At 38.9% G+C, this 14552-nt stretch overlaps 1 protein-coding gene across 1 annotated transcript; it reads right to left on the reverse strand.

Moving 5' to 3' along the window:
• Nucleotides 1–1035: 1035 nt before the first annotated feature.
• LOC131240157 (GTPase-activating protein GYP1-like) lies at nucleotides 1036–13460 on the reverse strand. The gene is made up of 10 exons (XM_058238231.1): nucleotides 13304–13460; nucleotides 11774–11930; nucleotides 11110–11293; nucleotides 8698–8768; nucleotides 6322–6459; nucleotides 6118–6209; nucleotides 4046–4317; nucleotides 2699–2784; nucleotides 2509–2610; nucleotides 1036–1468 (listed from the first exon to the last, which is right to left on the reverse strand). Exons 1-10 carry the CDS (start codon nucleotides 13399–13401, stop codon nucleotides 1307–1309), a joined length of 1362 nt encoding a protein of 453 aa, XP_058094214.1. The 5' UTR covers nucleotides 13402–13460; the 3' UTR covers nucleotides 1036–1306.
• Between the last annotated feature and the right edge of the window lie 1092 nt (nucleotides 13461–14552).

Raw genomic sequence — 14552 nt, forward strand, 5'->3', positions numbered from 1 at the left:
TATAACATGGTTTGAGCCCACCTATAGCAGCCGCTAAAATTCATTAATAGCCATAATACTCACCGAAGAGTCAGCATCTGGCAGTGTCCACTTTTACAGTCCACAAAGAAACCTACTGACGTTTATTTTGGGAAGTTTGAGCGGCTTTTCTTCGAATGGTGGAAACCTACAGACGTCTAATTTGGGAAGTTTGAGCTGTTTTTTTTTCGAATGGTAGTTGGCATGGCATGCTTAGTGCTGAGTAAACTATTTTAAAAGGGTGATTCATCTGCACATTTTACATAGTTTGATTCGTTGTCTTTTAGGGTGTCAGATGATTCATGCATTCCTTGGAACATGATTTGGGCTGGCTCAACGGACCAGATCATTGCAGATTTGAGTAAGGAATAAACTCATGAAATGATCTTTTGTTTTATTTCTATATTGAACATGTACCTTAAGTGCTTACAATTGTTGCATTTTCTCAAAGAATGTGAGATTCAGTCACTGAAGCGGTTTTTGCCAAACCCGGCCCACTTTGGAGTAGGTGTGGGCTGAAATTTTGAGGGACCTGGGTCGGGAATGTAACTACCAGGTACCAGGCTAGATTGCAGCCCGTATCTTTACAAAGGCCCGACTTATTTAATATTGGTGAGCATGGACTAAGGTCCCTACCTCTCATGGGCTTGACCTAGAGATGCTTCAGCGGCCCCATTATTCTCAAAAAAAAAAAACCCTCCAAAACAAGCAACAGAAATTTTATTTCAACAATATTCCTTGTTAGTTTCCCATATCCATGTTTTGTTTTTCCTCCATACAAACACAACCTCAAAGTAGCAATAGCAATTCAAACACAATAAAGTGTAAATACACCCACCCTTTTCAATGCATCCACCCTCTATTCTAATTATGATCGCCAGTCCTGTCCACTATTTGGGGAGATACCCTTTCCTTCTAATACCAAATTTAAATAAATAAACAAAAAGAAAAAAAAAAAAAAAAAAGGGGGGGGGGAAAAATTGTCTGTATCTAAACACACATGTATGGAAACCATCATGGTAAGGTGTTGCTCTCTCAATATATATATACATATAATTTTTTCCTTTAAAAAAAATCCTGAACTCGAGGAAAGGTCTACAGAGATAAGTGTTGTAACATACAGATACATTCACGAATACAGAAGAAACACTGATTTCCTTCCTACAAACGGAAGGAAAAATGGGAGAAAACACACACACAAAAGAGGAAACAAACCCATTTCTTCCGAAAGAAAGACAGAGACCAGAAAAATCAGCTTACTTGGGTGGTTACATGATGATGAATTGCTCTAGTTAGCTAAGTGACTTGGACAGCTTTCAAACATGGTGTGCCACATGTACGCTCTTGAGAGGACCATCTCCAGTTCCTGGTGTGACCAGTTCATTGTAGGAAGGTGTTGGAGGAACATGACCATCTCTTGGAAATCAAGCTTTTGGAGCTTATCTGACCACTGCAACAATATACACCTCTTTGTTGAGAATATTAAAGAGGAGATAAATACGCCAATATCTCTGGCATTTTGACCAAGATAGCGATATTCTCCTTGTAATTTTCCTAAAACAATCTTTACCTGATAATATTCCTAAATTTTCAGCATTTAAAAAATAAAAAATAACACCTTGATCCCCAATAATTTCTGATTTTGTGCTATTTACTTTTTCTTTTCCTATACTTTTAGCAAGATTTTCCCAAATAAATGCCAAGAGAGACCCAAATTTTGAACTCCCCCACCTCCCACCCACATCAAATTTAACTTCAACAGGTGCCCATTATGGGAAAATGGGCACCGCAGGCATGCGAGGTGCAATTCACAATCACAAGGGCAATATGTTGTTGGCTTTCTCAGGCCTGTGGGGTGAGGCAAACTACTTCTGAAGTAAAAATTCTCGCCTTGCAGGAGGGCTGTTGATCTGCTTCATCTTGGAATGTGGATCCTTCAAAAATTCTAGCATGGCCATCGACTGGGCTTCTACAAATATGCTTGTTCCTTGGAAATTATTGCCCTCTATTTATGAGATCAAAAAGTGGGGTATCGATCATAGTGTTATGTTTTTTTATTATTCCTAGAGATGCAAATTATCTATGTGACATCCACTCTGGATGTGAGCCCAAAAGTGAGGCAGATACAAAACTTGAGTGGACCACACCCTAGGAAACATTGAGGATGGAAATGCCCACCATTGAAATCTTGATGGGGCCCACTGTGATGCTTATATGCCACCAAACCCATTGATAAGGTGATTCCCACCAGGAAGAAATGAATGGTATAGACACTGGTATAGAGTAGACAGATACGTAGTAGTATTTCAACTGATATGCCACATGTCACATAGTGAGAGACGAAGTAACTTTTTGTCACACACCATGTGAAGGATTAGCAATCCTCATGAAAAAGACGCATTGCAGAAATTATGGCAACTACCTTTATCCTTACAAAGAAGAGAAGATGATGAAGGCAGTGAAAAAAAAAAAAAAGACCCACAAACTTACCGTTAAAAGAAAGCTGGCAAATATGTACACAAGAAACTCTGGCAAGGCATCTCCTTCCGCAAGATAAGTATCCCATAAACGTGTAACTAAATGGAAAGGTATCTATAGAAAATATTAAGATTCAAATCAGCCCCTTATCAGATGAATCCCAGTACAAATAGATGAGAAGTGATAATCATGGGAAACAAACCTCACGTATCAGAAGACAGTTAAACCAGCGGAAAGCAAACTGAAGAAACTCCAGCCCTTGTTCCTCCATGTGTCTTGAAACAGGTTCTTGTACATGGCCAAATGATAAATCATAAAGATTCAGCATTATTAATTAATAGTGAACAATTGACAGGTAAAGAATTACACAACCATAGGCTTTCCACAATATACTTGGGTTTTCAATTTGAACAAGTGAAGTCCATTTTTTTCAGTAGTCCAGACCACTGGTCTGTTGCACCCCACCATGGATGGACCATTCCCCAAAATCTCCTTTGTAGGCCAGTGGTAACCTTTTTCTGGCCCACAAATAGATTAAGAAGAGAAACGCGAGAATCCACGTTTAACTGGAAAGGAGACCCAAGATTTATGGGGCAAGTTCTATCCATAGTGGCATACAACGGAACAGTCTGCATTACCAATTGAAAGATCCCTATTGGTCAGAATAGGAAACTTGATTATACTACCAAAGCATCAGACCCCATATCCTATAACAGAAATGGGATATAACATCTAAAACACCATATATGATGCTCTTAAGGAATCAATTTTTACAAATTAGGGGAATCTAGACTGCATCTATAAAATGGAGAATCACTCCATCCTCAAGAAAGCTTGATATCATGGGCCCTCCAAGGAGATTCTACAAAAGAAAAAGGTAGAGGAAGTTGCAAAAGACACTGCATATATTGGCAAGACAACTTGTTTCTGATGCTTTGATGAATATGGGTACAGACATTCTGATCCGTGTGGAAAAGGAACATCAGTCGTTACTTTTATTTATTTATTTTTCCTTTCCTTTTCTTTTCTTTTTCTTTCTTTTTTTTTTTCCCTCTCTCACAGCCAAAAAGAAGTTACTTAAGATCATATTAAAAGCACCTACTCAAAGGTATGCTGACATGGTGTGTGGAAGAGACTGAAACCAGGGTGAGATGCATCAAAATTTACAAATGGAACTGGCTTCCCTGGGAGTGTGATAAACGTACGGAAGAAGCAACTATCAAAGGATAGCTGATAGACTCTGGACTCAACTGACTCTGATCGTTTTAATGGGCTACAAGTACTGCATCTGAAGATCTGTAAGAAAAATTAGTCCTGCTGATGATCAACCCCACCCTTTTTACAGAATCAATATGTTTTACATTGACTCATTTGAACTGAACTTGGGAACAATTTCAAGGAACCAAGGTTTTGAATTGTCATTGAAGGCAGTTTATTTTATTTTTTTAAATGCACTGGTGTAAGGAGAAGAAATATAGGGTGAACATCAGAGAGAAACACAAAGTACCATCATTCAAAAAGGAAATAGAAAGAAAGAAACAGAAACTACCATCTATCCGCCGTACCAACTCCTTCAGTTTGAAAACAAGGCGTTGAATCCCTGGTTGGGCAAAAGTGTAATGATCTTGCATGCCATCAAGCAATTTTGAAAGACACCAGTAGCAATCAGCTTCCACATTGGAGACTATCAGTGGAGCGAGCTCTTTAAGGGACCAATTCTCCATGTTGCCTTCTAGGTGTTCCGACAAGAAAACAATAAAAAACGGTGTGACAAGATCATTTATTCCCTGAACATATCCACTCGCTGGATGACGAATGGCCCTGAAATCAAGTTGCGAGTACATGATTACAAGAGAATTAAAAAAGAAGTAGAAGAAGCCATAAACTTTTAATAATAAATTACATCAATTACTTTTGAGTTTTCTCACAAGAATGCAATTACAGAAGGCATGACAAAACCATTGATCCCTGTGCATTCTTTAGCAGGATCACGAAGGACCATGCAAAGAAAAGGAATTCTTGGGTCCTGCATCAGGATGTGGAAAGTGTGCTGATTCATCTATTTTGTACAGGCAGGGGCCATGGTTTCATCTGACAGGACCCGCCATTGATGGCAGATGTACCAAAAATCTCAAAGATTGGAAGATGGAACCCTTTGATCAGTGGCTAACAAATTGACAGTTAAGAAGGGAAATGGTCCAGAAAAACTGCCAGAGATTGGACTGAGAGAATCTAATCTTGGATGTTTTGGGGGGCATCCACATCAAACTGTGTGGCCCCATAGATCAACATCCAGGCCAGTAAACCACATTCCCCGTTTGTATGGAATGGGCGGAACAGGACACTATTCCGGTCCTGATGCATCAGGACCCTCCTAAAGAAATACTTTGCCTATCTTATTTCTTCCTTTCTTTTTAGATTCACCATGCACAAAAAATGAACTTCCCCAGAAAACTGTATTACCACCTGCAATACAATATGCTTGAAATTTAGATCCATTTATTACTCATCCAAAGCCTATTACTTTGGCAGAAGTATTTCCGTAACACTTCCTCCGTTGTATTCTGTATAAATAGGAACTTTTGGCAGGGATTCTCTAAGACTTGAGATATTGCTGCATGAGTTGTTGTTGAATTCAATGCATAGTTACCATCATTAGAATGAGAGATTGAAAATATAAGGTTCTACAAAGACCGATAGTTGGAGCAAATTTTGAAAAACTGACCTCAAAAGGCTGGCTTGGTATGACCTTTTTTGATAAAATAAAATATTAATAATATATAAATAAATAAACTAATAGTGTAACTTAAAAATCAAGCAAGGGAAATGATATCTTGATTTGCATTTCCATTCCCAAAATGGAAAATAGGTGAATGCAAATAAAAGAAAATGTGGGTGTAAATAGTGGGACCCACTAATAATTGCATTATTATGAGGTCTTTCTACTAGTAAACAATAATTGAACTTCATGAAAGATTAAAGACCCTTGTTTAAAAGCACTCTGAGATTAACACCCAAACCCCATACTTGGACAGGTGCTCATAGGGACACCCTGGGCCTTACAGTATAGGGGGAGTTCTTGGAGCGGGATCAAATATTCTGAAGCAGTGGCTCTGCTTCAAGTGCAAACTTGCTATGGAGTTAGTGGAAGGGCCAGTTATCTTTGAAGGCAATGGCTCTGCTTCAAGTGCAAACTTGCTACAGAGTTTGTGGAAGGGCTGGTTATCTTTGAAGGCAATTCCAGTAACACCATTTCCTGGGGCAATCATCGTTCCTGCTCTTGGAAAGTGGTGAACACAATTAACAAAGTGCAGGATGTGTGTGATGTTGTCTACTTTTTTTTAGTTCCTAGAGAAGCTAATTCCGAAGTGTGCCATCTCGCTAAAGATGGTGTGAGTACAACCAATCTCCTCGTTAATAAAAGATGATGCAGGTATTGCTGCAGCATATTGCTGCTTGTCTACTGTTTTCTCTGTAGTTGCTGTTGCCATCCTTGTGGCCCTCTGTTTTTTGTATTTTTGTTTTTTCTTTCTAATAATATATCTGATTATCCATAAGATAGAAAACACCCATTCCCATACTGCCACGCATAAAAGCAGGTAATACAGAAAGAGATCTAACCATGTGTAGAGGATGCGTTCCAAGGATTTCTGAACTTCTACTTGCTGAAAGAAAGTGACATCAGGTACAGTCCGTGGACAATCAACAGCAATCTAACAAAGGCAAAAAACCCAGAGAGGCATATGGTAAATGGTTAGAAAATACCATCAATGCACTGAATGAAAAAAGGTCGGTAGGCATTTATTGAGCTCTATAATAAATCACCTGGCGGAGCATGTTGATCTCATCATCTGAACGTTCCGTATCAGGAATATCATAATATTGAGAAACACATTCGACATACTCAAGCCGCTTTCTCCTCAGAACCCCCTCCCTTCTATCTGAATTAGGCGGTGCATATCCCTGTTGTCAGCTCATATTTAAACTTCAACAAGCAACAAAAATGTGTGACACTAGATGAAAGCAATTTGAGAGGAGGTATAGAGTCCTGCCCACAATAAATGTACAGCACTACAGCTTGCTGATTCAAGGATTCATACACATGGGGCCCTGATTCGGTGATTATGACTTTTAATATATTCAGCCACACCATGTAGGATGCCCCAAAAATCTCCCATAAAGGAAGATCCAAATTCCAAACCATTCAACATTTGGTCTATTTTCAGCTAAATGTGGACCACTGCTTTATTTTATTCTTCATCCGTGTATTCGGTCATAGAGAAAAAGGTTAGGATTGACCCATCTTGGAGAGTTTTCAGACACCCTTATCTGTTATGAGGTCCTTCTGTTCAATGATCTGGAACAACAAACCATGGGCCTCGCATGAGCAGACTCTTGGGCATCAGCAAACTATACATTTGTCATGGTGTTGGACTCTGCAGTTCCTCTTCAGAGACTATAATGATCTGAGCATGAAGGAAGCCGTTCAGCACATTGCATCCAAGTCATGGATAAGTATATGGGACAAAAATTGCATTATGTAAGACAAAAGTATAGTGCCCCTAAACAGCGCTAACAAAGATGAGCAAATTCTACATCCAAAATTAAATACATAGAGAGCTACCATGCATATACCTTTCCACATCAATCTCCAGAAAGAGTTAGCATCTTAGCAATTTTAGTTTAAGTCAGGATAGAGAGTCTTCCATTCCATACCTGGTCTTGCCTATTCCTTGACCAAGCAAAAAGGCAAGCCTCAATGAAGGATCATGCAACTAAGGGCCTAATTCCTCAAAAAAAATATAACCTTCAGCAACTTCTTCGGTGTGTTGCCACCAATACTAGACACATTGGATCCCAACGTGATCAACGTGGTGAACAGATTGTCATGAGCACGGCCTGTGCCCTTATGCTCAAGAGGCGGCCCTCTGTCTCATCTGGTTATGGTGTCACCCAACCACAGATATATAAGCATCCTTCTCTGCCTTGAACAAAGGAAGCAGTGTAACAACTCATAATGCACCCTTCTCTGCCTTGGTAACCAAAAGCACCAATAGTTGTACCCAGCAGTGATGAGACTTTGGGGGATGCTCCATGGATTTCATGGTAACACCATGGATCGGTTCATGGTATTCCCCATGGGGTTCATGGCAAGACCATAAACCAGATGTGACCCCACTTAACAGATACTCTACTGGGTTCATGGCTATACCATGGAATTCTCATGATTGCTTGGTGGAAGTTTGATGACTGGTGGCCCACTTGACGTCAACCCTCATCTTTTACCTGGGCTGGGAACCATATGGCACAATTGCTACCATCACAGATGTCCAAAAAAAAATCCTTATACATTTCAAAGAAGCTGAAGGGGAAATTTTATGTGATGGCTACAAGAACAGCCATGCTTTATGCAACAGAATGTTGGGCAGTCAAGAAATGATGATGTTGAAATGGATGAAAAGGAATAGAAGGATATAATTAGAAATAAATGCATTCGAGGGAACTTACGAGCAGCACTAATGGGTAATAAAATGAGGGAAAGTAGACTTAGATGGTCTGGCCATGTGCAATAGAGATCAAGAACTACACCAGTTAGTAGATATGGGTTGGTTCAGACTGAAGGCTCTAAGAGGAAGGCCGAATGGATGGAGTCACAGAGGTAGCAAGAAAAGGCTCAATGACATATGGTTTAACTAAGGATAGAGTAGAATGGCAGAATAGGATTCTTGTAGCCCCCAATTAGCTCGGATAGAGCATAGATGATGATGATGATGATATCCTTATCAATTTCAAATGACAATTAAGATATGCTATCAAGTCCTGCTTCTTCAAAAGCATAACGAGCCATTTCATGCTTCGACCAGAACTTATTGTTGAAAGATAAGACTGTTAAAGCCCATCTTGAATTTGAGAAAGCCCGTAATCTGTGTTAAATCGATAGGAACTCGTGGCAATGGTCTCTCTCCCAAAGACACAGGAAATACAGTCATAGCAACACATATGCCCACAAAAACACCATAACCATGTTTAAACCCTAAACAAGAAATATCATTTCACTGTGCCTAGTACAAGATGCATCAATGATCACATCTTTTGATGCTTGTATGGGATCCAAGAACTAAACATTTAATTTCAAGTCCAATACTCCTATTCATATTGTTCTCCGAACATCATTATCTAGTTGTTAAGAACTGGACATACCAATAGAAGCCTCCATACATTTGGTCGCATATATGGTGGTATACCGCTCCAAGCTAACTCCCGCAATTTCTCTACAGGATGGGGAAAAAGTAAATATGAAGAAAAGTTAGTTGAATTTTAAATAAGGAATTAAAGAGAAAATGTAGAAGGTCAGCTAGAAAAAAAAAAAAAAAAAAAAGCTAGAAAGACTGTTAGAAGTTGGGGTAAAAACTCTCAAGACCCTGATGGAGCCAATGTACAAGGTGAATAAAAATCTCACCTCTTTTGCTGGTAAAGAGGCAAAAAGGTGATATTTGCTTATATCAACAGCATCATTACAAATTAGAATTACGAGGTGTCAAATTCACAATCCAAAACAAGATAATACAACAAGGTTAAAAGACAAAGGACCCATTTGGACATATTGTCAACTGCAGAGGATACCCGTAATTGTTATTTCTTCAACCAATTGGATTGGTTTTTGGGTTCTCGTCTACCTGTTGCCTAAATCATCGGGTGAGTCTCAAACCAATGATTGCAGGTGGCAACCAAACAGACCGCAAAACCCTTGTTTCGGATCGAAATGAGGGTTTTCTCTCTGGACCCCAGTTTTGACACTGCATCCAAATGGGCCCTAATTACATGAGAAGCACCAGCATCTCATGCATCCATTAGTTTTTGTTCTTCCGTCTAGAATCCTTTCAAGCTATAAACCGAATCACCAGTTCATGTAATTGATATGAGATAGAAAATCATAAATTTCCCACTGAATATTTATGACTACTGGTGTGATCCCAAAAGATCAAAAAGGAAGGCGATAATTGTTCTCTTTGAGTCCAAGCACAAAGTTTGTAGCATTAGGCTTAACAAATGCAAATAGAGAGGAATCATCAGGTCCCAATTAGTGTTCGAACTATCGGTATCGCTACAAGTTTCATTGGCCGAGGATACAAAATCAAAGATTGATATCGCTGATAATATCGCCGATAACTATAAATGAGGGGAAACATTGGGGAAAACGGTGGAATTTTCCTTGAAACTTAAGGAGATACTAATACACATATTTGCATATTTAGGAATAGAAAAATTGCAAAAAGAATGTATACATAATAAATTTCCATTTAACAAGGGCCTAAAAGCATGTGCGATCATAAGAAATTAGTCCACAATCCCACCAATCCATCCAATAATCCCATCTATCAATCCAACCATCCAAGCTTCCATCCATCCATCGATATTTCAGAATATCGACAACACACGATATTTCACCAAGAAATCGTCAACAACTAGAAAGGAAATGAAATATTGTGGTCTCAATATTACCCATGTTGTAATAATAATACATATTGCGATATTATTGATATTATCGTTGACAAATTGAACACTGCATACAACCATGGACCCATAAAAAAATAAAAATTTGTAATGGGCATTTTTTTAATAAACAGATTTTTGACAATATTGATACATTGGCGATATTATCAAAATATCGCTGATACATTGGCAATACAAGGAACACCTGGAATTTACACAGTTGAAAATATTGGCAATACAAGTGATGCCTAGAATTTACACTGTCAAAATATTAGTGATACATTGGCGATACTTAGCGATACATCACTAATACTTGGAATTTTTTATACTACCAGTGTTATCGATATTGCTTCCAGTGTTATCAGAATCGCCGAGCTGCAAATATGGATGATATCGAGGATATTTCGATAATAACGAGGATACTTCGAACAATGGACTCCCAATGCATCAGTTCATAAATGGCAACCAGCTGTGCTGATTCCACTCAAGTGCTGCCCATTGTTTGGTGATCCAGACCACTGAACTTATGGGCCTATTTGTGAATGGGGAATACTTCAAGAAACTTCTAGATTGGAAGTTCTTGCAAATCCAGTCTTTGGACATCCTTCTGGGTCTTTGATGTATTCTTTTCCTACCAAATACTCATAAACCACTCATCTAATGGTTAGGAACTAAGGATCATCAATGATCCCAATAGGAAAATTTTCCTGGGGCCATTGGATAAATGAACCATTGGCCTAGCCTGTAGAGAATTCGAGCATCAGGATACCATTCATGCCGTTATGCATCAGTTCCCATCATTTCCTCACAAACTGTTAGAAGCCAACTTTGAAAGATGAAGAATTTTTTAGAAGAATAGTATATGAAGAATCAAGCTAGGTCAAGACCATAGCATAGCTGAAATGAGATTGCAAGTTGCAACTGGGTTGTGTTTGTTAAGATAGGAAATTCATTTGCAACAATCATCTCGACTGACATAGATACAAAATTCCATTTTGCTTGAAACTCAAAGCAAGAAAGATGATGAAGCAATATCTAAAGGCCATCTAGGAAATGCAATAAAAGAAAACAAACAATCCGAAATCAAGGAAAACAAAATTACAAAAAAAAAAAAGGTACCCAATATGACAGTTGGCCCAGACAGTTCTTTTGTGAACTTTGCAATCCTTGCAGAATCTGTAGATCTAGCCCCTGACAAGGACTTCTGCAGATGTCCAGATGCATTCTCGCTTTTTGTAATCGGTATCTTTAACTTATTACCATTTGAATTGTTCGCCATGTCACCAGTACTTTGAACTTCTCCCTATTAAGGGGAAAAAAAAAAAAAAAAGGACGCTTTCATTACTTTCCTGAAGAAATATGCTGTACAGAGGTTTGCTACTTCCGGGAGCATTTAGACTCCTGCCCCCTACTCACTGCTGCATGTAGCAAGCTGGCACGTGGAACATCCAAGCCATAAATCAGTGGCCACCAGCGTCTAGATGGCTTGGCCCAAAAAAGATCAGGCCAGTCCATTCATTGTATACCACCAAATGAACAGCTATAAAAATAAAAAATAAATAAATTTTTCCGAACATTTTAGCTGTCCACTTCTTGGGAATGAATGGACTGCCTGACTCTTGGGCCAGGCGAAATGCAAGGTTGGACCCAAATGATGGATGGCTTGGCTCCCGCACATGAGGTGGCATGTAGAGCTGCTCAAATTTAAACACCTGTTATCCACGGAACCTCTGATTCAGGCACTTCAACAATTTTTTGGTATCTAGGGTTTCCTGAATATTACCTCAGAAGAACTGTCCATACGTTCACTTGGTCCGAGATCATTCTCATAGTGACTCCTTTCAATATCTGAGGGGGATATGGGTGAAAAGGGTTCATTCAAAGGCTCTGCTCTTCGAGTTAGCAAAACCTTCCCAGGGAAGCTGCGACCTTTAAGCAAACTGGACAACATAAAGAATGAAAAAATATTAATAAATAAAGAAGAAGAAGAAGAAGTAGAAGAAAGAAAGAACAATCTTAACATATCAAAATAAAAGTACTGACTGCCAATGACAACCACCTCATACAATGCCATGTCGCAGAAGTAGCAAAAGCTCACGAATTTCCACCCACGAGAGAGAGAGAGAGAGAGAGAGAGAGAGGATTTCACATGCAGCTCACTGCAACCCATTCAAGGATTTCAAAGTTCTCCTAAATTTTAGAAACAAGAGGCAAAGAAAGAATCTTCAGCTACTTTGAACGGATGTCCACAACCCAAAGGATTCTCAGACGGACATCCATGAAGAACTTGATACCAAAGCCAGGCGCCAGAACCTCAGATACAATTGTGTTCACACTACCCATGAACACAACATACACAAATACACCCAAATGCTCCTCTGAAACCACTTAAATTTCTGAGCTTTTTTATAAATTAAATATATAATTATTCAGCCTCCTCTCATCCTGGTGATTCTTCACCGACACATTTAAACTAATCTTCTTCTCTTCTTCTTTTTTCTTTGTAGTGCAATGTGAGGTGGCCCACCAACCGGACAGTCCAGATCGATCACCATGGAACCAACATGATATTTTGCATGAAAAATATCATTTACTAAATGGAACAAGAGGGGCACCAACTCCTAAACCATAATACTAAAATTTTTGCTGATTTTCAAATTAAAAAAGGCAAAATTGAGTCGAGAAAATCAAGAAATCAGAAGCATAACACACTGAAAATAATCTTACCCATGTAGTTTTGGGTCCAAAATTCAAAATTTGAAAAACCCAAATGAAACTTCTCATTGCATTATTCAAATCAATAGATCCAACGCGGTCTAGATTATCTGAGCATAAAACTGTAAACATACACAGCCGGACCGAAACTTTCCATTGAATCACTAAAATCAAGACCAACATCAGTTCACCCCCAAAAAATAAATAAATACGTAACAGTGCCTGCACAATTTCCAGTATCGAAAAACGAAATATGAAAATTAAAAATAAATAACTAATGGATGGATTTTCTTAACGGATACTTTGAATCAATAGATCAATGCCATTTCTTTAAATCTTCGTCATTTCGATGTAATTTCTAGTACTAAAAGATCAATACCCAAATGAATTTTCCAACTAGAATATGCGAATTGACAGACCAGAATCATTTCCGTGCGATTTCCAGCAAGCAACGCAAGATTGCAAAAGACCCATATAGGATTTTTTTTTTTTAGTTGAATGAAATTGAGAGATCAGAACCATTTGAAAGGGTTCATGGTCGTTTTCTGAAAAATTTATAAACATAGAAAGAGCTGTAAAAGATCGAAAATTGAAATACCCTTGAACATTTCTGAGAGTTTGGTTGAATCTCCAGTCGAGATTTGGGCTGCTCTCCTTCCTCTGCTCCTCTTCACTGCTGCTGTTGCTGTTCTTCATGCTCTCTCTCTCTCTCTCTCTCTCTCTCTCTCTATCTCTGAGAGAGGAGTTATAGGGTCCTAATCCATCAGCCGTGTCCAATGTACAAGACACCCATCTAAGTGGACCCCACCACACGTGGCACAATATCTAGACCTTTGATTTGGTTGAACATCTCCGACAATAGAATTATAGATTAATAGCCCATCAGGAAGCGTCCATAAAAGTGGGACCCATGGCTCAAGTTCTATACCTTTGATTTGGTCGCTCCCAGATTGAATTATGGGTCCTGGCCCATCAGGAGATGTCCATATATTCAAATTATCTGGACCGTTGATTTTGTGGAAAATCTTCAAGATTGGAATTATAATGGACGTGATCCTTCAGGACGTGACCCATCAACCATGGAAAATTTTCTAGACCGTTGATTTGGTTTGAAAATCTCCTAGATTAGAGTTATAAGGTCCTGATCCATCAGGACGTGACCCACCATTGCCCAATGCAAAAAATTTGGACCGTTGATTTGGTCGAAAATTTCCCAGATTAGGTTATAGGGTCCTGATCCATCAGGACGTGACCCCATCTAAGTGTGGCCCATCGCCCAAGGCAAAATTTCTGGACCGTTGCTTTGGTGGAAAATCTCCTGGATTAGAGTTATAAGGGTCATGATCCACCTGGGACGTGCCCGTATAAAAGGGGTCCAGCGATCAGTTTAGGAGTCTACAGGCCTTTGATTTATTCGAATATATCTCAGATTAGAAGATCCTGTCCGTAGCTGGCCTACGAACGGACGGTCATAAAAGATTGAGGCGGTATAAAGGCCAAAGATTGGATGGATTAGATTACCCGATGAAGAAGACTTACAACATGCTGTTAATTGATACGAGTAGTGCCTACGGTTCACTAATCCAAATCGTTGGTATGATGGGTCTAACAGTGGAAGGTACATGCACCGAAAATCCTCCAGATTTGAAGATCCCGGGTATATATCGTCTGGCCCTATAATAATAAAAAAAAATATAAATATTTAGCCTTATATTGGTTGAATGGAAACCAACCATCCATGAATTTTCTTTCTTAAACATTTTTATGTGGGGCACCTATTTTAAAGAAAAAGGACGTTTTATATATATATATACACACACACATATATATATATATACACACACACA

The sequence above is a fragment of the Magnolia sinica genome, chromosome 3 (genome assembly GCF_029962835.1).
Source record: "Magnolia sinica isolate HGM2019 chromosome 3, MsV1, whole genome shotgun sequence".
NCBI lineage: Eukaryota > Viridiplantae > Streptophyta > Magnoliopsida > Magnoliales > Magnoliaceae > Magnolia > Magnolia sinica.